The sequence below is a fragment of the Indicator indicator genome, chromosome 7 (assembly GCF_027791375.1).
Source record: "Indicator indicator isolate 239-I01 chromosome 7, UM_Iind_1.1, whole genome shotgun sequence".
NCBI lineage: Eukaryota > Metazoa > Chordata > Aves > Piciformes > Indicatoridae > Indicator > Indicator indicator.
The window spans coordinates 16,766,773-16,791,537 of NC_072016.1; the positions used below are offsets into that span (position 1 = coordinate 16,766,773).

General features: G+C 42.9%; 1 protein-coding gene across 1 annotated transcript in view; it reads left to right on the forward strand.

Moving 5' to 3' along the window:
- Positions 1-24,765, forward strand: part of ARHGAP22 (Rho GTPase activating protein 22) — a 121,849-nt gene that overhangs the window by 84,011 nt on the left and 13,073 nt on the right. Inside the window, exons 6-7 of the mRNA XM_054382690.1 lie at positions 19,584-19,791; positions 22,333-22,465. Coding sequence (XP_054238665.1) covers positions 19,584-19,791; positions 22,333-22,465 — 341 coding nt within the window. The remainder of the gene's footprint in view (positions 1-19,583; positions 19,792-22,332; positions 22,466-24,765) is intronic.

A 24,765-nucleotide genomic window follows, 5' to 3' on the forward strand; every position in this document is an offset into this window, starting at 1 on the left:
ATCAGTAGATCACATAGGAGGTATTTTTATGGTTTAGCACAGACCATGGATGTCTTCTTCACTGTTGGTGGCAACTATTGACTTGGTACTGGACACTCTACTCTTTGAAGTAATTTCTGTGCTGCTGATGGATTTCATGTAAATAATGGTATCATATGCAAACAGTGATACTGACCCCTTTTGAGACTTACAGATAAAAAAGTGCCAGATAAGGATTAGGTAATACAACTACTTTTGCTGAAATTACTAGTTTTCCTGAATCTAGTGGAAAAAGAAAGTGACCTTGGTGCAACTGAAAGAGGCTCAAATAGCACAAGGTCACTAAGACAACCCTGTGTTTGTCAGTAGCTTTTATCTTGTTTGGGTTTTTGGGGGAGGTTGTTTTGGGTTTTGTTTGGTTTGTTTATTGGTTTTGGTTGTTCTTTTTGTTGTTTGCTTTGACTTTGCTTATGTTAGGGTTGTGAGGTGTTTTTCTTTGAGGAGGGTGGGTGGATTTGGGCTTGGTTTATCTTCTTCTTTTTCTTGAGTCTTGCAATTTTGAGTCTTTGTGTATATGGAAGAGATAACAATCTCTACTGATGATACAATTTTTTCCTGAATCCTTCTTTGACTTAGCAGAAAGGTTATAAGTACAAAAGGCAGCTTGTACTTGATTCTGAGAGGTTGCACAAGGTATTGTGGTGTGGTAGAACAACTCCTTTTTGCTGGTAGAAACCTCTCTACCATGATTTAACCTTAAACATGAGCGTGTGCTTGTTTTGTTTTCTTTGTGAAGTCCAGCCCACAGTGAAGGATCTCACAGTGAGAGTGAGCTCAGTGGAGGCCCCTTCAATTCCCTCATCACAAGTCTCAGAATCTTGGAAATGGTATTTCTGTGGCCATTTGTTGAGGACCTTATATTGTGTACTTTACAACTCTATGTGCATCGAATGAATACTCTGAAGAAAACGACAATCAGTCATGACAAAGTACACTCTCAGGTTCATAGAATGGTTTGGGTTGGAAGGAACCTTATCTAGTTCTAAACCCCCTGCCACAGGCAGGGACACCTTCCATTAGAACAGACTGCTCAAGGCCTCATCCAGCCTGGCCTTGAACACCTCTAGGGAGGGGCATCTGTGACCTTCCTGGGTAACCTGTTCCAGTGCATTACTGTAAAGAATTTTTTTCTAATATCTAGTCCAAATCTATCCTTCTCAAGCTTAAAGCCATTCCCTCCCATCCTATCACAACAAGCCCTTGTAAAAAGTCCCTTCGCAGCTTTCTTGTAGACCCTCTTCAGGTACTGGAAGGCCACTCTAAGGTCTTCCCAGAGCCTTCTCTTCTCCAGGCTGAACAGTCCCAACTTTCATAGCCTGTCCACACAGGGCAGGTGCTCTGATCATCTTCGTGGCCCTCCTCTGGAATCGTTCCAACAGTTTAATGTCCTTTTTATGCTGCGGTCACCAGAACTGGATGCAATACTCCAGATGGGACCTCATGTGAGCAGAGGTGGAGAATCACCTCCTTCTAAACCTCTCTGTAAAGTTATCTGATAACATTCTGGTTTTCCTTTAAATGAGGCAGATACTCTTACTTTTACACTTGATTCCAAGAACTGGGACATCATGAGACTTCAAAACCATAGAATGAAATCATGAGAATGTGGGAGTAGGGCAGCACAGGTGGGAATACAGCAGCTGCTGTTTGTTGCTATTTTCATGTACTGCGGATCTGATCTGGTTCCGTCAATGTCAGTGTAAAGGCAGCTTTGGCTGCTGGCGAGAGCTGGCTTAAGCCCTGTAGAAAAGAAGCACCGTTTGCAGAGCTGGAAAGGGTTACAATTGTGTATTGATGTTTTTCCTCTAACTGTGAATAAAAACTACCCTCTTTGCCCTAATGCTCAAATGCATCAGTCCATAGTTACCTTAGCTGTGTTTGCTTTGTAGTCCAAGCTGCACGAGCAGGTTCTTATGCTAGGGTTTCATTGCTTCTCTGAGGTTACTGAAGTGCTAGCTACTGTCGGGAGTGGTCTTTTCCCTCCTTACAACCATCTGTTTCCACCACATTTCATTCTGGTACTAGTGGTCATGAAGCTGTGCAGTAGGAAATGGCCCATCCTGAGAATTAATTTGTAGGTGGATTGGCTGACCAGCCATGCTAAAAATGTACCTGTAGCACCAGTAGTTCCAATACAATGAAAACAATGAAGGAGAGATGGAGCGAAGAGGAGATGATGAGGGGGAGATGGTGAGATAGAAGAGGGAATGTTCATTCATCTTGACCGCAACCCAAGCATAAATTGGCTGAAAGAAACATGGAGCTGCATCCTCAGTGTCTTTGCACTTCACACTCAAATTATTTATAGGAATGTCAATAACTAGGAAATAGCTAGGATATTCAAAACAATTTTTTCCAAATTTTATAGTTGGAGATATATATATATATATATATATATATTTGGAAATATATATAATTTTATATAACTATTGTTTCCAATAGTTTAAGGAAATGATCAAACTTAGTGCTGCTCCATCAGAATCAGAACAGGCCAGTTTCTCTGAGTGAAATTCCAGCTTAGCTCAAATGTAGGAGGACAACAAACATAGCTGTCCCTGTGTTTTAGCTGAACAATCTGAACTCTGCTTTGCTCCTAGCACTAATTGAACCAAGTCTTATCTATTGACATGTTTTAATATTTGAAGCTAAAGGGATGGGAATAGGAATTAAAAAGCAGGCTTCATTATTAATATGTAAATATCCAGCCCTGGAGAAGGTTGATATGGTGTAAAAATGAATTATGCCAAGATAAAAGGGGAAGCTTAGCCACACTTTAATCTTTGCTGATGTATTGAAGGAAACATAAATCTTCTTACGTGTTGATGTGGGCACATGAACTGTATTTAAAGGTGAACAGCAAAGGCTTCTTAAAATAAAACAGAAAAGTCCCCAAAGCTGCTGAGAATCCTGAATTATTAATAGGAGACACATTCAGACTTAAAAGCCATATGGAATGTGTGCTTTGAAATACACTTCAAATGTGGCCTTGAAATAAAATTCTAGAATTCCTAAGTTGTTTGAAGAAGGGCTGTCTCATTTATGGGGAAAATAATTTCTAACATGTTTCCCGAGTTTCAAGCTCTGAATTCTTGAGTCTATTCCATCTCATTTGTAAACTGAGATGGGAGAATACTCTCTATATTTTGACTATGTCTTTCAAAGCACTTTTGTCACAGTGGCTTGATAAAAGTGAGGTTTGGAGTGTATTCTGGCAGAGGATGATTAAAACTGTTCCCTATATGCCTTCTTGCCTCCCTGATGAACAATTTTTCCTCTGTATTTATACCACAAACTTTATCTGGGAGTTCCTCTGTACCCTACATTGACGTTGTTCTGCAGCTGCTCATTAAGTGCTGGTAGCAGTGCCATAGTGCTAAACACAAAGGGTTTGAGGTCACAGACTTGGAGGAGAACACACCTCTCAGTGTCCTCCAAAGGTGTATTGAGTGTTCACTGTCTTTGCAGGGAGCAGTGCTCATTCCTTATTCTGTACACACATGGTGAGGCTGCGTTTGTAGTCTGAAGAAATGCAGCTATTTTAAGGAAAACTCCATCTGCTCACCTCTCAGTTGGCATGCCTTCCTCATTTCTTTCTGGTATCAGATGTAAAACGTTGTGTCTGGAACCAAATTTTGGGCTATGAGCTACAAATGCTGAGGTTTTTTGGTGCCCAGCTGAAAGCCAAGTGGCATAACTCCCAGAGACCAGCACACAACCAGCAGTGGGTGGGGACAGAATTGTTCTGTGTTAATCTTCTGTTGTGCTTGTGTTTGTTTTCTTCTGTTTGCATATTCTTCTATTTTTTTTTCCTTTTTGCCATGAGCAGTTCCTTGCCTTTCTGCCAGAAATACATGTCACAGCCCCTTTCTTTCTCCATTACTTTATCCTAATTTCTCTTCCTCATCATCCTAAGCTTTCATCAGTTCTTTGTGATGGAGGGGAGGTGGAGTGCTTGGAAGGGATGTGCTTCCTTTAGGCACACACACACACAGAGCTTTACCCTTTGACAAAGTAATCGTGCTACAAGAGATCTGTAAGTCATTTCTTTGCTCAGGAGCAATAGTCACTTTTTAACTGATGAGCTCTGAAGAAGTGTCCACTGAGGAAGCTACTCTACAATTATTAATTCAAATCCTCTTCTCCATACAGATAAATTGTGATGGGTGTGTTCTTTCTTCTTTTGCCAGGAAAAAAGTAGAAAGCATATTTTTGCTGACAACCTGGGCACGGTGCCGATTATGTCTTGTATTAAGGGAAAGCTCTAAACTGGGGACAAATCTAATTTAATATCTGATTCAGTGTTGTTATCAGTAATGGAAGAATAGTTCTATAAAGGCCTAACTAGGGATCCTGCTTTAGATGAGTAAATGTCTTTCAGATATCTGCATGAGAGCAAAACATGGCTGTTTTGAGGGGTCAGATGTAGGTATTAGATGCATATATACCAGGAAGCCAGACTGTTTAGGAGCTAGGATATGGTATTGAGTCTTAGGAGTCTGAGGCTTAATATCTCTACCTGTAAGATGGGGATTTTCCAGTAAGAGCATCATGAACACAGAATCACATCAGTGAATCTGAGGTGTTAAGATACCACAGCAATGAAGAAGAGGGAGGTGACTTCTCTGGTCTGCCCAGGGTGAAGACAAAGAGGAAGTTTCTGCTCTCTTTCTTTTCCTAGAGGACTCTCCCGGAATAACAGTCTTAAGCAGGATTCCTGGCTGGGCCAAAAGGAGTCCCTTCTCCAGGTGGCAGGGCAGGCTTCCCTTATGCAGGTCCTACAGGTGTGTGGGGAGTCATGCTGGGTGTTTGTTATGCCTGATATGTGCCATTATCTCTGCACAGAGACAGCTGGCGCCTGATGAAGCTTATCAGTGTTTGCTCTTCAATGTTGTCTCATGCTGGGAGATGGGCCCAGCCAAGGGAAGAGAAAGTTCATGAGAGTTATGAGTTCAGGTGTCTTCCCAGGACACATGAATCATCTGCAATGAGGCACTGGTAAGCCTTACCCCATGCAAAGGTACCCCAAACAGAGGGTACACTGTTTATAGATATAGATATAGAAACTGAGAGAGCAGAACTAAGTTTCTGCTTACGACAGAGACAGTTTCAAGATCTGTTCCTGAGCTCTGATTAGATATATCTCTGTCAGGTATATCAGGGGCTTCTATTACTGCTTTATGACAAACTTATTTTAGCATCATGATGCTGCCTTGAGGTAGGGAAAGACTACTGTCCTTTTTGTAAAGGAGGAATCTGAGCTCTTGAGCGACCAAGTAACTTACCTGAGGTTACAATGGCTATCTCTAAAATAGACACTCTGAAGGCCTGGTTCAACAGGGCAAACTGGAGGATCATAACCTCAGGAGAGCAGAATATGACGACCTCAGGGACATGTTTGGAAGAATCTCATGGGATATGAGATCTCTTTGATTTTTCAAAGATTGCTTCTTCCAAGCTCAAGGACAGTCCTCCGTCTTGTGCAGGAAACCAAGCAAAGGTGGCATGCAAGGAAGTCTGCATGGATGGACAAGTTGCTCCTGACAAAGTTCATAGCTAAAAACAAAGCACAGGAGAATTGGAAGCAGGAACAGGTGACCTAAGATGAACGTAGAGAAACTCTGAGCATGTAGGAGTGGACTTAAGAAATCTAAAGGCCACCTAGAGTTGAATGTGGAGGGGGATGTGAAGGGCAACAAGAAACACTTTCAGGCATGAAGACCAGGGGAAAACAGACAGGAGCACGGCTAAGGTAAGCAATGCATTCTTCACCTCAGGCTTTGCTGGTAAGATTGGTCTTCAGCATTCCCTAACCCCTGAAGCCAGTGGGAAAGCCTGGGGCAAGGAATACTTCTCCTCAGTAGGCAATGATCAGGTTAGGGAACGTTTGAAAAAAAATGAATATACCAAAGTCCATGAGACCTGATGGGATACATCCACAAGTGCTGCGGGAGCTGGCCAATGTGTGACACCTCTCTTGATAATCCTTGAAATGACCTGGTGATTGGGGGAAGTCCTTGAATGATCCTGTCTTCAAGACAGGGACCTAGGGAACTACAGGCTGGTCAGCCTCATCTCTGTTACTGGGATGCTGAGAGAGCAAACAAACCCAGAAATCATTTCCAAATTTATGAAGGTTGAAATGGGACTGAGAGTAGTCAGAAGGGATTTATGAAGGGGAAGTCAGGCTTGAGCAACCTGATAGCCTTCTGTGATGAAGCGGTGGACAATGGAACAGCAGCTTATTGTTTGTCTTGACTTTGGAAAGGCTTTCAACACTGTTTCCTGTACTATCTTCATTTACAAATAAACTACAGACTAGATAAATAGATAGTGAGGTATATTGAAAACTCTCTGAACTGCTTGCTCTAAGGGTTGTCATCAACAAAACAAAGTCCATCTGAAGGTCAGTAATTAGTGGTACACCCCATGCTGGAGCCAGTACCATTTAACAGCTTCATTAATGACCTGGATAATGAGATAGAGTACACCCTCAGCAAGACTGTGAATATTTCCATTTGGATGAAACTTGTGCTAGGAGCTTTTTTAAGCTCAAGGTAGCATTTTTAACTCAGCTGGCTAGCTGGAAAATAGCTTTGCAGACAAGTACCTGGCATGCTGTTGGGCAACAAGTGGAATATATTAGCCAGCAATGTACCCTTGTGACAAAGAATGCCAACAGATTCCTGGGTTGCATTAGGAAGAAGTGTCTTCCCCTCAATGCTAGCAAAACCACATCTGGAGTGTTTTGTCAAGTTCTGGGTTCCCAAGGACAAAAAGGATGTTAGCTTACCAGAGTGAGCCCAGTGAAAAAGGCCACCAAGGCAGTTAAAGGACTGTGCAAAGTGAAGATGCTGAGAAGGCTGGAAAACTAAAAGCAAAACTGAAGAATGTCAGGGGCAAAAGATGTTCCTTACTGACTTTTGAAGATCTGAGCTGTAGAAGTCAGATGACTTCTCCACTTCCATATGAAATTCGTAACTTTCCTACCTCTTTAGTTCATTCTTTGCATATATTTCACCTTTAAAGCTGTTAGCTAAAGGTTTTAAGTGACTTTTGGTGGCAGTGCCGAATCTTATCTGGGCTCTGAGCGGAGACCATTCAGTACACTGGTCACCACAGAGCTGAAATGGGTATCTCTAAGTACTGTCTGAGCTTGTGAGAGGGACAAGTGCCCCAGGCCTCAGCATGAGTGCTGCATTGCAATGCTACATCTCCATCTGTCATTAACCAGATGAGTTCCAGTGGCTTCTGAAATGATACAGGGATGCTGTTTGGCATCATGTGAATGAGTTTGTAGCGCTTTGTCTGTTAGCATGGAGAGTCCTGAACACCAAACAGCCATCCAGAGCTGAGGAGTGACAGGCAGTTGATCAAGAATCCTTCTCAGTGCCTCTGCACAACTGGAGAGCAGACAGAAAAGAACCTACAAATAGAAATTACTTCTGTTACATTTGCAGATAAGCAGGGTAAAGGTTTTCATGGGATTTGCTTGATGAAATGTCTTTTGATTGGGAAATGCTGATTTGGTAAAATGAAATGTCATATATGAATATTTCCATTTGGATGAAACTTGTGCTAGGAGTTTTTTTTAAGCTCAAGGTAGCATTTTTAACTCAGGCTCTGCCCTGAACTGATCTTGTACTCCAGAGGTTGTGTAAGCAATCTAGATGTATAATCCATCCAACTTAAGCCCTTTCCTCAACAAAAAGACTTTGAAAAGGGTCTTGGAAAAGAGAAGATTGCAGGAAGGTCTGATGGATAAAATTACAGAGTAACAAGTAAACAGTGCACAGTCATGAGATCTGAACCAAGGGAAGAAAAAAAACCAAAAACAAAATAAAAAAACCAAAAGTGTTTCATGCAGTGCACAACTAAATGATGAAACTCATTGTCACAAGATGTGGGAATAAAAATAATAAATGGATTCAAAATTGCATTAGATGGGTTCATACAAGGTAAGACCACCTGGACTATCAAAGAAAAAGTTTTGGAAGAAGTCATTAGCTTCATATACCTTGTATTGCAAAAAAGCAGTCCAGCTTTAGATAAAATATGGTGGGCTTGTGTTTGTTTTGATCACAGCTAGTAAGTGCCATGGAGGCATGGCTGTGCATTTGTTACATTCTTGGTGGCTACTGACTGTAGCATACAGTCTGACCAGCAACACCTCCCATACTGGTGGTTTCTCAGTGAGACTGTTTCTCTAATCACTAGATTCATGCTTGATGTTTGAAAGCTGACAGTCCTCAAAGCACTGATGGTTCTCATTGCATGCCCTGGTAATCTGTGATTAATGAGACAAACATGTTCTTGTGGTGTTTCTCAGCTTGCAGGCAAGTATTTTAATTTCTCTGTATTAAGCCTTTGATGAATGTTATGAGGGCACGTGTTACTGAAGAGGAATTGTAGCCTGCTCCTTCCAATTTTACAATTTTAACCATTTAGCACCTGAGAATAAATGAATTCATCCTATCTTTCTTTTTGTATTTCCTTTCCAAATGTTACCTTCTATCCCCTGCAGCTGCTCCTTTTATCTTCTCCACTATCATAATGTAATCTGTCTTGCAATTTCCCCTTCCTACCTTCTGAGTTGCAGGTCAGGGAAGGGTACATTCAGCCCTTGACCTCTTCTTAGAAGTGTTCCTGAAAGGTTAGCAGATTTACTGAAATATTTTATCCATTTTACGAATTGAGGCTAAATGTTGTCCCCACCTCAGGCACAGCCAGTCAGGTTCAGCTATTGCTAGAGCTTAGACCATGACCTTATGCTTGGGTGATAAAGGAAAAAGTTATGCTTTATTTTGGCTGAGGATTTTAGTTGGATAGTGGAGGATAAAGGTAAATATATGGGGAATTAGCTAACACACTTGCATCATTGAGTTTGAGGAAGCAAAAAAGTGAAACCATATACGATTTATCTGGTAGTGAATTTTACAGTTGCGGGTTACAGGTTGACAGAGATATTTATGATGAAGTTTGATGTTGACCCTGTCTGGTTTTCACTGACTGATTGTGCTTAGATTAGAAGCCTTTCAGGCTTGGGATATGGGAAGGCTTGAGAATACAGGCTTGTTCAGTTTTCTGAATTAATGAAAGGAAATTAATTTCATTTCTAAATTTTGGTTGTGATTCTAGATCACTGGCCCTGACAGTTTCCAGGATAGCCAGCAATCCAGTAGCTTGTTTAATTCTGTTCTAAAGACAAGGATCAGCAGCAGGTTTCAGGCTCAGTTATCCTTGTGTTTGAACTCAGAGCTGAAATTCTAACCCTTCTCTAGTGGTGAGAGACTGATGGCAACATTTATACTATGTCATACCTACTAATAACCAGAATTTTTGTAAAACTTTTCTGTCCTGTGGGAGTATCAATATGCAATACACTTGAAAGAGAAGATTTTTTGGTCAGATGCTTTCTGTGGACATAGTTTCAGTCAAGTCTATGGAAGCTATTTATTAAATATAGACAGGCATGTGCAAGAATGAAACATTCTACAAAAGTGTTCTTATGTCATGGGGAGAAAGCAATTTCAAGGACATATTTGTCCAGATCCCTGCATGTTAAAAGGCTTTTTTGTTGTTGTTGCTCTTGATGTTTTATTCTCTCAACACTTCTTGCCTTTGTTTAGAAAGAGATAGACCAATAAACACAGGGGGTTGGGCCCTGGATTCAGAAAGCTGTGGTTAAGTGATGTTTAGGTCTGTTTATCATCTTCTCTCTATGAGCAAACAGTCTCAAATTAGAGCATAAATAGGTCAGAGTCCACAGTAGAGTAATTTAAAGTGCTGCTCATCAGTTCGTTTCCTGACATATTTTAGAGGAGATAGGAAGACAGCTAACAAAGGTTAGGCAGAAGTACAAACATGTCTATTTACTAACCTCTTAACTCAAGGTGAACTGGTTTATCAGTCAGTAAGCAGAAGTTTATTCTCAAAATATTTCATTTTACCAGTGAAGGTGAAGGCCCCAGCTGAGAGCAAGGGAGGGACATGATTTTGTTCAGAGAAGTATCAGTCTAAGGTGTTTGGAGAGGGAGGACTCCAGAAGGGAAACTTTCTGTTGAAATCTTTCCTGCTGAGTTCAGCCCTGCAACTGATCACCTGTAGCCATTTCACTGCCAGCTTTCCAGATACAAGGAGATGTTCAAGTGCTCATGTTTGCCTGGGTTTAAAAATTAGTCTGGTCAACGCTCAGCTTACTCAAAAATTAGGAAACTTCAGCTCTGCGTCTGACTTTAATACTGGACCCTTCTTGCACAAATAGATGAAGCAATTTCCTAGATCTGTACTTCCTCAGACAGGTCTGCTTGAGTCTACCTGTGTATTAGCTAACACTCTATGTAAGCCAGTGTCTAAAAATATCCACACCCTATGGGCACTTGCTAGTGCTGTGTAAGCCAACACGTTTGCTCACTATTGGAGATGAGGAGGAATATTTTCTGAGTTCATGTGGGTTCACCGTTCCTGTCTGTTGCAACCAGATTCAAGACTGAATTTGACCTGACTTAGATGCCAAGCCTGAGACTTGCCTGGATTTTCAGAAGTTGTGAGCTGTAGTGAACTTCCCAGCCAGTCTCAAGGTTTGTAGTGACATGTACAGGCAGGATGCTTTCTCCATGTTCTGGTACCTGTAGCAGAATAACTGCAGAGGTGCTAGCTCATGAAAGCATTACTAGGGGCTCTCTCCATACAACAACATCAGGAAAGAAAATGCCTCCATCTCCTCAGCAGAGAGTTCATGTGAGATTTACTTGCTAAACAGTTTAAGAAACTAAAATTCTTTAGGAAAATAAGAGCTGCCAGTGGTAAACTTCTCTACAGATAAATAAATTCACACCAATGGGGAAAGAGGGAGTTCAGTCTCCATTACTCCCTCTCACCTTGGCTTACGGTTATGGGGAGACCTCCAGGTGAGTACTTTTATGGCAGTTTATGTGCAATGTGGTCAGCTGTCTGGATTTTTGTTGCTATTCCTTTAGTATCGAGTATACTTCTGGAACCTGCTGCCCCTGCAATCCTGTGATTATGTGTGAATCTTGGATTTCATTTTTGAGAAACGTGTTTAACAGAGAAAGCAGGACCCAAATGCAACCTAGAAATTCAAAACACAGAAGACAAACTCTCTCTATATATATAGATGTATGTGTAGTGGTTTTTATTCAAGTCTCATATTCTGTGATCTAAGTCATTCTTTTTGACACAATGCTTTGAAAGGGATTAAAAATTGTTCCAAATAAGGAGATAGGTGGTAACTGTGGAGCATGTAGCTATGCAGCATGCTGTTGCATTCTTCTCAGAGGACACCTATAGCACCAGAGTTACCATGTGCAGTGAGAAACACTGAAGCAGCTGCTGTTTTATGCTTTAGTTGTGATACTCATGTGAGCAAGCATGTGCTCTTTCTGCTTTTGGCTCTCACCAGGGAGCTGTGTTTGCTCTTTCTTTGGAGACGAGTTTATACTGTTTTTGTCATCTCTGGTACAATTTACAGTATTATAAGCTATGCTGAAGTCTAATCATGTCCTTGCCCACAGAGAGGCTGAGAATTTTGCAGGTTAAAACTTTGGGTATAACAGTAAAACATGTTAAACAATGTGACTTTTTTTTCTATTTCATTGGATACCTCCTTGTTCTTGTGCTTTGAGAAAAGGAAAACAGAAATGGAGAAGTGAATAGAAGAAGGAAAAAAAAACAAAACAGAAAAGTCTTCATTCGCTATCTCCTGGGCATCTATCCCAAACACTGAGTCCCAGGCTCCATAGTGTTATTAGCAGACATGACACATTTTGAGGCATTGTTCCAGGGAGTAGTGCCAAAGATTCTGATAGTGTCTCAGCCATTCAGAAGAGGATTGGTCCTGCTTACCAGTTAGCATTGTGGGCAGGCCCTCCCTAACCTGCAGCCTGCTGTGTTTATCACAAGCGAAGAGAATAATAACTGAGTGAAGAATAGCCAGGATCTCATTTGTACCTTTTGCTTGAGGATCTTCATCACTTCCCAAATATTCTTCACTGGGCTTTAAATACTGTCTAGTGAATCATCTGGGCTTCTGGTGTCTAGTTTAGTGCAATAACTTGCTTCTCAAGGTATACCTTGAATAGCTGAGGAAGACCTTACTACCTTGCCATTGAAGAACTGGAGCTTTTGTTCCTGATAGTGTCTTCAACTGTAGTCTGAGACAATCATTTCTTCAGGAGACGTTGGTCAAAACAAAGAACGTAGAGACAGAGTTGATGTCAAGTTTCCTGCATTGTGGAACACTGTCGCAGTGACTGGAATTTCAGAACTTGTCTACTGGGCCAGTATCTCCTTTGGTATATGTGGTTCAAACTGTGAGCACCACACTGTTGCTAAGAAAGTGGTACAACAGTAAGTTCAGACAAGAGTGATCTATACCGTGACCACAGAGATGGTATCATAGAGTGGTCTGGGTCACAAGGGACCTTTAAAGGTCATCTAGTCACTCTGCAGTGAGCAGGGACATCTTCAACTAGATCAGGTTGCTCGGAGCCCCACCCAACCTGACCTTGAATGTTTCTTGAGATGGAGCATCTTCCACTTCTCTGGATACTCTTTTCCAGTGCTTCACTACTCTCATCCTAAAATAAGTCTTCCTTATATCTCGTCTAAATCTACCCTCTTTTCATTTGAAACCATTACCCCTTGTCCTGCTGAAACAGGACCTGATAAAATGGCTGTCCCCATTTTTCTCATAGGCTCCCTTTAAATACTGAAAGGAACCTTGTCTTGTATTTTAATAGCAGTAGCAGATAAGCAGCTGCAGACAGGGATGATGTTGTGTTTTTTATTCCTGCAGAGGGTGATGAAGTTAGCTGAACTTGCTAAAATTCCCCCAGCAGCTTGGTCCAAAGGTTTTGGGGGTGATAGCTGCAGATCTGAAGTCACGTGAGTGCATTTTGTAAACAGGATGAGGACTGGCCTCCATATAATAGCACAGGACATGGTGTGGTAGCTATTTCTCTTAACTACAGGCTTGTTACCCTGAGAGCAGGAGCTGAGGGGGTGAATGTTTTCTTGCAAGTAAATCTTGGGGATTGGTTTGCATAAAAGGAGCTTGCAGTTGATTTCCCTACCAGTTATTTAACTGAGCTATTCATCATCGGGCAGCTTCTCGGTTCAGGGCTAAAGCAGAAGCCGTAAGCTTAAGAAAACTGCACAGGTCAAAGACTGTAGCTTCTCTTAAGCTTTGTAAAACTTTCTAACATGTCCCAGAGTTGTGGAGGTACTCTGACACTACACCAAGGCTGAGGTGGGCAGATTTTCCCTTCTGAAGAGAGTTTCTTCTTCTGATACTTCATAAGCAGATCAAAGGCCAGACCAGGGCACCAGGTTGCCTGCAGCACAACTAACATTGCCTGTATCAGGAAGAGATCCAGAGTGTGGCATGCAGACAGTAACTGTTGCTCAGCTTTTCCAGCTATCTAGAATAGATCTGACAAGCAATTAGAGCATGAATATATTACACAGCCGATGGGGGATGCCTTTGTTAAAACTTGTGACCCATACTTAGCTGCTGTTTACATTGGCGGCAGCTTCGAGGGTGGGCAAGACCCTACCTGCCTATCTTTCTTCTTTCTCCTTCCCCATGTGGAGGGAGCTGGGGAGCTCTGCATCTCATTGGATATTTCAAATGCTTTCTACACAAGTCATAATTAATGCCGAATTGTGGAGCTAAGACCAGATGTGCTGCTGAGATTATCTCTCAGGGCAGGTCGGCTGCTCTCCCCTCCGTAGCGCCGGGTGAATGGAAAGCTGCCAGCGCTGGGACTCAGAATGTGTCTGATGCCTGAAGTCAGGACTTTCTTTCTCTGCCGCTCCTGCTGTCTGACACTGCCCGGTTTCTGCTTGAAGCTCAGCGCCTGTCATGTAGCAGAGTGCTGCACAAGAACGAGAGGTATGAGATGATTTTCGGGAGTTTGCATTTGTTACAGTTTTTTCCTAGAGGAAAAAGAGATATTTGAGCTTAGCCTCAGACAGAAGCTAAGAATCTGAAAAAGGAGCTGGCTTTGCAAAGAGTGGGAAGGACTCAGTTTATGTCAAATAATACTACAAGATGCCAAGCCAGCATTTGAAGATAGTTCTGGGGAGGTGTGTTTCTGTTTGCTTTTACATAGAATACTTAAATGGATGCATGTGGATAAGAGTCATCAGCTCCTAGTACACATAGAAGCTGCTGTTTGCAGGGAATGAGGTCAGAAGACATCAAGATATACCACAGAACCACTTGTGTGACCTTGGGCAAGTTAATTCATCAGTTTCTCTTTATTCTTAATTATCTGTCACTTCTGTTCCTTTCCCTCTTTCTTTCATGCTTTGTCTGGCTGCGTTGTTTAGTCGCTGGGGACAAGTTGTATAGCTCACTTCAGCATGTACAGCTCCTAAGGTGGAACTCCTTTTTCAATTGCTGCTGCAGTAATTCACACAGTGTGTGCTTGGGTGGGCCTCCCAGGGGAGGGAAAATTATTTATAGGTTTGTGTGTGTTTCGTGCTGTGGAAGCACACGCATTTCTGAAGGTCTGCCCGTGATTTTTTTCTCAGTGCTTTCGCGTGTGAGAGGGACAGATAAATGGGAGCCTGAGCACGAATGTGGTAAGGTGAAAGCAGAGGCTTAACCTGTGCAGGTGAGCACGTACACAACCTTTACATCCTCAAACTGCCTTTCTGTGAGGCACCGCATGCATGCGCGGGTGTATGTACTGCTGTGTAGCAGCATCCAGGTGTGTGCCTGATTATCTGCCCACACATCTTCTAATGTGTGTGTGCTAAGCTCTACATACAGCTGACGTAGATGTGTCTGAACTTTTCCCATTTTAAGCGCATACGGAGTCCTCAGTCCTCCCTGTAAAGAAAATCTACTTGAGAACTGACTTTATTATCTCTGGACTTAGTTTATTTTGGTTGAAATCAGAGCTCTGATGAGGAAAAATGAAGCAGGGAGCATATATTTTCCTGCCCACTGCATGTCTGGACAGCATAGCTGAATGTATAGGCTTTGTATGCCTGGAGCTGGTGGGTGAGCTATTCAGGCCAGGACAGAGAGCCTGTCTGTGTCTTAGTCAGTACATCATTCCTGGCTTGCGTTTTCCACAAAGAGCCACCTAAATCATTAAAGAACAGAGGCAGCTTGTTGGTGTAGAGTTAAAAAAAAAAATCTGTGGCTCTGCTAGCCCTTTTTTTAGTATCTCTTGAATCCTTCTGAGATTAAGGATGTGGTCCCAGGCATGTTGAGTTTTTTCTACTTTGAAACCAAACAAAAAGGCCTCAATATAGATAAGGGTATGACAAGAAAAGTTAACCCTTGTGTTGCTAGTAACTTTTGGCTTTATTTCCTGCCTGACTTGGTCTGGGAGTATGACTGGATTGCACTGGCTCCTCTTCTGAATGAAGAGAAAGACTCTAATGTCTTCAAGCAGGATCATCAAAAGGAGTGAAGCACTGCCAAGTTCAGTCTTAGCTACAGTCACTAGTGATTAAAAATGGGCCCATGCCCTGAGGAGTTGGTAGATGAGGCTGTGTGTGACTGGCTCTTATTTGCCTTTCCTTGCAAGGAAGAGCAGTCCCTGCCCAGCCTAGCAGTGCTGTCATAACCTGGTTGTTTCAGGAACGTTTTACTACATCTGTTTTACAAGCCCATCTGAGATCTACCTGAAACAAGAGCAGGCAGGACACTGCCTCCTCTCTCTGCCCGGTTTATCTCTGGGAGGCGGAAGTAGGTGCATCTGCTCTATCTTTTGCCAGTGTAGCTGCAAGACCCATAGTGGTATTTTTCCTGAGGGTAGACATCCTCAACACCCCCCAGCAAATGCTCTGATGAAAGATTTCCACAAGTTCAGAACTGTCAGCAACTTCATCTTGCCTTTGACAGTCCCTTTCCAGTCCCACTCCAAGGATAGCTCTTAGCTTGCTCCTTCTCTGAACCCAAAGTCTAATTTTCTTTTCTAAGCCACTGACCAGTTCTACAGCCACTGCACAGATAAACAATTCCTCCAAGGCCAGCTTTCCAGCCCCACTCTAACTGCAGTTCTGTGCTTGCTTTCTCTGAACCCTAACTCTAATGCTCTGACTGCCAAAAGGCTTGGCTTGGGAGCAGCCTTTCTTCTGAGCAGAAGCCTGGGAGGATCCTTGTCAATGGCTCAGCAAAAAAATCCTGAATGTTAGGACCAACATACACAAAGAGAAAAAGCATAGAGCTGCAGTTACCAACACACTTGGCAAAATAGGGCAAGATAGTGTAATGCTTGGTGGTCTTACCTAACACTTCACTGGAAAAATTAGATTTCAGGGTTGGGAGAAGGAGAAAACATAGCATAGATCTGCAATTGGAGTTAGACTGGAGTGGGATAGCCAAAGCATGGTGGGAGGCAGCCTAGAGGGCTGGGCCGGGTGGTGTCTTTCACCCTGACAATGGCTTCACAGTCTTTTCTTCACCTCAGCAAAAAAAATGACCTGTGAGGGTTATGTGCTCTCACTTGCACAGCCCTTTTGGCACACACTGTCACACAAGAAGAAACCCATAGTTCAGCCAGCTCCTTTCACTCATCGTATGGTAGTAATCAGCTTCATCCTCAGTCATGTCAGTCTAGGTTTCATGGCTGTTTTTTCCTGTTACCTGTTTGAAATTGTATGAAGGGAGGTGAGCAGTATTGCAGTAGAAGAATATTATGATGCCTTTGTTTCCTCCAAAAATTGCTTTTTTCCATTGCTTTTTCATCCATGAGAAAAAGGTGTTACCAGTCTCCTTGCCTGAGAAGGGGAGACAGTCCCCAGAATCTGGTTCTGACACAGACACAAATAATAGTGTTAATACTGTGCTTAAGAGGGTCCATCTGCTGCTCCTTCTGAATCTCAAAGCAGATCACCCTTCCATTTCTCTATTACCTTAGTGCCCCATTCTGTAAACTGTGTTAGTGTTCCCTGGCTGCAATCAGCTTATTACTCTGAAGTCATTGATGGGTTGGTTATGCATACAGAAAGCTGTGACTGGGAAGGCAAGGGCTAAAGTTTTCTGAAATCTATTAGAGCATGTTGCTGCCCACAGACCAATCAAGGCTAAGGAAATGTAGACAAAGCTTCACACTGTAAGTGGACCTTATGCATGCAGTTGCTCTGCGTATGTTTGCATGTGGGTGTGTGTGACATTGCTGTTGTCCTTGGTATGAGTTAAGTCTGGAAGACCACAACATGAGCTTCTGGAAAATCATTTTCTCTGTGCTCTATATCTAGGAATGCAGACCATAAATCTCTTTCCCAGAGTCTACTCTAAACAGGGCTTTAGGACATGGGGCTATGATTGAACAAGAAGAAATCAGAGAAAACAAGGCTGCTATTCTGTAATTGTCCTGACATCTACCACAGCCTGATCTCCCTAAACCTATATGTCTTGCATGTATCATTTTAAGGAAACAGATGGGTTTGATGAGAGGAAGCCTGGCTGAGAGACTGATGATAAGATACGGAGTTTGTCTCCAAGGTGCACAGCATGGGGTCTGACTCAGCCTTGTTGTAACTAATGCTGAAAGACCTTGGTTTGCATTGGCCTGTGAGCCAGGATCAAACATTTAGGTCAGAGAAACAGGGAGAAATTATCAGTAGCAGAATAGCATAAAGAAGGTTAAACAGGGCACATTAATGCTCAGCTTTTTACAGCTGAGGGGCCTGAACTGTGGCTTGCAGGTCTTGTTCCCTGGATCATTCCTGTGTGTATTTACTGTGATATGCAATGTTGAGAGTTACTCCTGCCATGAAAAGGCTAAGCAGAGAAGATGAGACATGAACAGGCCATGGAGGTTTCACTTTTTCAGCTCTGATTTATCTGAGAAATTACTAAAAAGGATGTTCTTTCATGGTGCCCAGCCTCTGGAAACCCTTGGACAATGCTGAGCCCCACATACCAGACAGTTCTGCTGTCCCATCATGACAGCAGGGATTGCATCATTAGATTGCAAAGTGACCTGTGTAAAAACAGGAAGAGATTCCCTGCCTGAGAACATTACTTCAGAGACATCTATCTCAGTGAAAATTCAAACAGATTAGTCAGGAGAACTAGTAAAACCTTTGCTCTGCAAGAAAACCAATATTTACAGTGATTAAAAACTACTGTGCTCCAGGGCATGTCCTCCTGTCAGAATAAGGAGGGAATTCCCTTCAAGTCTCTTCATGGCTCTCCAGCTCTCATACTGTAACACAGTTGTGTAGGCAGGGGTGTAAGGAAGGTTTTTGTTTTCTAATGCATAACAAACTGTCAGGGAAAAGAAATTGAAGGTTAGGATTGTCCTTGTCTGTTTTATTCAGAGTGTTGAAACTGACAGTGAAAGGTGCCTTTCACTAAGGATTCAGCAGGTATGGTTGGTTTGACATCATGTCTCCTATGAAGGACAGAGAATGGTGGTTAAAGAAAGTTCTTGCCAGGAGTTATCAGCCTCCTGTGAATAAAGCACTAGAATAAAAATGGAAAATGTGGTTAGTAGCAGAAGGTAAGAGCCCTAAGAAATGATCAAGTCCGCTGGCCTGGTACAAGCACTACTCCTAGCTATTGGTTGTGAACAGACTATAACTCCAGTAACTTATGTTGATGTTTTTCAGACCTGCAGGATTAACTGAGTGCTGAACACATGATCTAAAGGTCCTTGGTATCAGTGAAAATCTTTCTTTTACCCTGAAAAATCTTTGAATAGCATTTGCTATCTGCTATGCTATTTCAGGTATTACCTGAAATTGAGTACGTGCTGAAATTCTCTCCCCTACTGAATTCTTATTACCAAAACATGGATAACTTGGATACTATCTGCCCTGACTCCACCACACCTTATACTGTGCTAGAATTGGGGTTTTAAAACACAGCTCAGCAGATCTCTTTTCAGATGAAGCAGGTCTCCTAGTGGTAGGGATTGAACTGAAACCTCTGAGTCTTACAGCCTGAGCCCCTCCTGTGCTGTCAAAAGATCTGGTGCTAATAATGGCATTCAGCAGGCCAGGAACTCCAGTCTCCCTAGAGAGGGAGACAGGGCTTCATACTTAACAATATATGCTTACAGTAGATCTGGCTTAACAATTACCTAGGCCAGTCTAGTTTTACAGTATTTGGGCTGGGCAGCTCCACACTGCTGAAGAGCAGCTGTGTGACAGCTGAGAGGTGAGTACATGCAGAAAGGGTTTGTGTCCCCATAAAGTCCATGTAGCCTTTGTTTTGGCATCCTTTAAACAGAAGATTCAGTGAAAGTATAATTACTTAATTCAGATTCAGCACAGCTGCAGATGACCATAAATATAATCTTGACCCCACCTTCTTTGTGTATAATGACTTAGAAACTGGTTTAGGTCAGAGAATAGTGCTCTTAAAAAGGGGGGGAAAGAAATAACTCAGCATATAATTCTTGGTTATGACAATAACTTTGTTCTTCTGAGTTTGCTAGAAACTGAGCCTTTGCCCAGGTTTAGCCCATCCATGTGAAAGCTTCCCTTATTGTATACCCTGAATGACAGCTCAAGAAGAGTTTAAGCTGAAAACCAGATGTCTCTGTTGGCAGGGATCTTTGGACAGCGATTGGAGGACACCGTACAGTATGAGAGAAAGTATGGCCAGCGTTTGGCCCCACTGCTGGTGGAACAGTGTGTGGATTTTATTCGGGAGAGAGGTCTTAGAGAGGAAGGGCTCTTTCGGATGCCTGGCCAAGCCAACCTTGTCAAAGATCTACAGGATTCTTTTGACTGTGGAGAGAAGCCCCTTTTTGACAGGTAGGTTGACATCACCAAATTCAGGCTGGTTTATCTGTGGCATGTAAAATCTGGCAAGAATGTCCTTGCAGTGCCTATTGCAGTTTACATCTTCTTTCCATCATTGTTCATTTAAAGTGCCACTGGGGCTTTCTCCTGTGTGTTGTTGGGTATGGAGACCTTCATTTATCCAAGTGCTTGAGCAGAGGGAGAAACTGACCCCACTAATCTATATGGGGTTATTCCAGCATTTCAGTTTAAGCACGTGCTGAATGAAACACATTGCTGGATCTGAATGCAGCATACTCAGCAGTCGGTGAGATCCCACTGTAGAAATGGATATGACAGAGGTTTGACCTCGGATTTTTACTGCTTTTGGATGTTGCATTCTCCCTTGATGCAGCCATAGTGTATCTGCCCAATATCTCACCTCTTCCATTTCCTTTGTCACCAGGCTTCAGAACAATCACCACCATCTCACATATCTCCCCTACCTGTCATGTACAATATATGGAGCTGGTCAGCATGTCATAAAGCATGTCAAATGTTTCTGAATTTGCTGGCAATCTGCATTTTATTTCCTAGTATCAAGAATGTTCATGTAATCCCTCCTTGCCTGGTACAAAGATATGCTAGCTGCTTTTTTGTCCTGCTGAACATATCAATGTCAGGGGGCAGCAAGGGCTAGCTGCTGTGCAGAGCAATGTGAGCCAGGAGCCAAGCATGTAAGAGTTGCTTGCCTTGTGTAACACAGGCAGTGATACAGTGCTGCGATCGCCAGGCAAGTCCGTAGTGAGGAAGCATGTCCGAGATCAGGCTGTACAATCTCCACATGAGCCAGGGTCCAAGTCCAGGAGAACAGGGTCTGTAGCCAGGCACAGACATGGCTGTGAGGCAGTGGGAGTTGTAGCTTAGACACAAGAGAAACAGTAGAAGCTCATCTTAATATTCTCACTGGAGGAGTTTCCCCTCTCTGGCTCAGAGTGCTCCATCCAAGGTCAACATGAGATGGGGAGTTGGCTCTCAGCTGTGTTATCTCTACATTGGCCCTGAGCCCAGGCAGGCAAATAACCAGGAGCGTGGATGCTCTCACAGCCCTTGCAGCCAAATCCTGTCCATAGTCTAACTAACATTCCCTACCCTCTGTCACATGTACATGCTACCCAGGGTGAGGGTTGGCATTCTGCTAACCTAAACAGTGCTTTGAGAAATAGTCCTTGACACTAATAAGAAACCTTGAACTCCAGAGATATTTGGAACCAAAGGTCATTGTGTAGATCTGGCCCAATCTCTACCATAGGTCCAGAAGTGGGATCAGCACTAGGATCCATTTTCCATCAGACCTGGCTCCATTTCTTGCTGGAACTCACTAGCAACTCACTTGAACATCACTTTTCCCGGTGGTCCAGGCAGCATCTGGTATATTGGCAGCATATTAACATAAGGGATCAGTTCCCTTGGACCTACGGCCAGTCTTGATATTGCCATTAGCACCCCGATCTAGTGCTGCAGGAAGAGCCTGCACTCTCCTGCATGAGCAGCACAGTATTTGGTCTCATCTTGGGAAAAATATCCTTAGAGATTACTTGGAACATTCTTCTAATTCTTCCGTCGCCTCAGCTTCCCAGACCACCCATCCTCCTTCCTTTGATTCTTAACCACAGTCAGTATTTGTTTCTTAAATGGAAGTGTCAAATATTTAGAGTTCTTTTCATGAAAAAATTAAGTTTGAAATCATCAGATCTTTGTATTCCTAACTAAATGTCTGGGTGTTCTAGTTCAGAATTGGAGTTATCTTAATTTGTGTAGAAGTGAATAAAGGGAATAAAGAAAATGCTCATATTTTGAAACAGGGGTATCTATGCGTTAGGAACAACAGTTTCACTTGCATGTTTTACCTTAGTCTAATCCATACCAACTTCATTGTCATGAAGCTAAGGCAGGACTATCCACAGCATTTTTAAAAGAGAAAGCACTTCAGTTTCCATAGGCATTTGCACTGGTTAAATAGATCATTGCTAGGTCTCACCTTTAACAGAGGCACTACAGATCTCCATGAAGGAATGAGTGCCTTTTGTATTGGTGATTTGAAATGTGATAACTGAAGGTTCCATACAAAATTGAAGGAGGAAAGCCTCGGGGTACCTGAGTAGTGTGACAGCTGAGGCTTTTTGGTCTTTGATATGTGTAGTGAGAGATAGCAACAAGGGAGAGGCAGTTCCACCCTGGCTAAGTGAAATGCTTTTCCTCCTACCAAGCAAAATGTTCTCTATTTGTCACTAAAGCTATCTGTGTATGGCCTGGGATACCTAGACAGAGGCAAATGTTTTCTGAAGGTATGAAATCCGTGTGACTGTTTCCAAATCAAGTGCAATGAAAGGAACATATTTCTCTTGTTCCCAGGTAGACCCTCTTGCCCAGTACAAACGTGGCAGAGCAGCTTCTTTCCATGTGCTTACTTTGTCCCTAGGAGGGACCTTGAGGCACCTTCAGCAAAAGAAAGACTTCAAGCTTTTGGAGTAGCGTGGGTTTCTAAATTTCCCTCCCTCTTCTCTATTGCAGCAACACAGATGTTCACACTGTGGCATCCCTCCTGAAGCTTTACCTTCGAGAGCTACCAGAGCCTGTCATCCCCTTTGCCAAATATGAAGACTTTCTTTCTTGTGGACAGCTACTCTCAAAAGATGAGGGAGAGGTCAGTGATCTTTCTAATCTGCCTCCTTTTACCTCAAAGGTTGTTCCTAAGACCCAGTGCAGTACAGCTTTCTTCTCCTCACTCTGTAGTTCTGATTTAAATCAGTCAAGTTCCTGGGAGCTATCCCCTGAATTTTCATGAATCTGTGTTAATATCAGACACCTGCTTGAAGGAGGAGTTCATTTGAAGTCAGTCTTGTAGCCTGGTGCTTCTTTCTTCTGAACAAAGCAGTTCTGTAGCATACTCGGCAAGAGATGCAAGGTAGGAGATCTGGGTCCCATTCCCAGCCTTGCTGTTGCCTCATTAGAAAGCTGTATAAAGTTGCTCCCTTTTTCTGTTTCATATATCAGAGAAGCATGTTCTGCTTCCCAAGATTTTTGGTCCATAACCTTCAAAAAGTCCTGGAGAACAGGAGAGGTGCCTGAGGACTTGGAGGAAGGCCAATGTCACTCCAATCTTCAAAACAGGCAAGAAGGAGGAGCAGGGTAACTAGAGGCTGGTTAGCCTCACCTCCATCCCTGGAAAGGTGATGGAGCAGCTTGTTCCTGGTGTCATGTCAAAGCGTGTTGAGGAAAACAGACTTATCATGTGCAGTCAGCATGGATCCACCAACAGGAAGTGGGTGTGACAGCCTTTTATAATGGCATAGCTAGATGCATAGATGAGGGGAGGGCAGCAGATGTTGGGCTGCCTTAACATCAGCAAGGATTTTGATATTGTCTCCCATGGCATTCTCACAGGCAAGCTTAAGAAGTGTGGATTGGATAACTGGGTGATGAGATGGATTTGGAACTGGCTGAAGGACAGGGCTCAAAGAGTTGTGGTCAGTGGGGCAGAGTCTAGTTGGAGACCTGTGGTTAGTGGTGTCACCCAGGGATCAGTACTGGGTCCAGCCCTATCTAAATACATTCATCAATGATCTGGACAAAGGGATAGAGTGAACCCTCAGCAATGATGACACAAAACTGGGAGGAGTGGCTGACACCCCCTCAGGCTATGATGCCATCCAGCATGACCTGCACAGACTGGAGAGCTGGACGGGGAGATATCTAATGAAATTCAGTGAGGACAAGTATAAAGTTCTGGGAAGAACAACGTCATGTATCAGTACAGATAGGAGGCTGGTCTGTTAGAGAAGACTCCGGGGGATCTCATAAATGCTTATAAATACTTAAAGGGTGGGTGTCAGGAGGATGGGACCAATCTTTATTCAGTGGTGCCCAGCGACAGGACAAGAGGTAACAGGCACAAACTTGAACACAGAAAGTTCCATCTAAACATTAGAAGGAACTTCTTTAAGGGTGACAGAGCAATGAAACTGGCTGCCCAGAGAGGTAGTGGAGTCTCCACCTCTGGAGACACTCAAAACCCACCTGGTCATGTTCCTGTGTGCCCTTCTTCAGGTGAACCTGCCTTGGCAGAGGGGTTGATCTTGATCTCCAGAGGTCACTTCCAACCCCTACCATTCTGTGGTGGTGAGATGTTGATCAGTGTGATGGTCTTTGTATTTTTTAGAAGAAAGGTACTGCAAAGGGAAAATAAAGCTGCGGATACTTTGCCAGAACCTTCTTATGATGTTTCCAGGCAAGGGAATGGGCTGAGAAAAACCTCCAAGTCTGTGGCAATCATGGAAATTTTGATTCACTGCTTGGGAGGAGCAGGATAATTTACAATATGATTGATTGATCTATTTTATCCATATTGTCCTGACCTCTTTGCTGACTGCAGAGGCACGTTGAATCTGGTCTAATGAAGGTGGAACTGTGCCACCTTCTAAACCAGAGGTTTAAAGAAGCTGTAAGGGTTGTTACTAGTATTAGCTCAAGAAGCAAAGGCCTGAGGGCTTACAAGTTGCAGCCCACAGCCAAGTCCCTTTTCTGTGTGTGGCCTCAAGAGCATGCTCGCATCTTTGTCTCTGTAAGGGATCATAAAACTGTTCTTTCCCAAAATTTTGTGGCTTACTTCAAGCTTGAGTGGCAGAAAGCTCTGGGTAGATACAGTCCTTCAAGATGCCTGTAGGAAGATGCTTGTTTGCATACATATATGTAGCATACCTGGTAACATCAAGTTTGATGGATAAAAGGGACGTTTACTACTATCTGTATTCACAGGATGTATCCTCTAACCAACTGTGACAAAGCAAAATTCTGTGCACGACACAGCGTCTTACCACTCAGGAATGCATTTGCATCCTGGACACAGCCACATCAACGTGTCTATGCACTAGTGCTGTCTTTTAATAGGTGCAAGTATGTGTTCACTAGCTCCAAAACTTGCTCATTTTCTGCCCTATCCTTAGT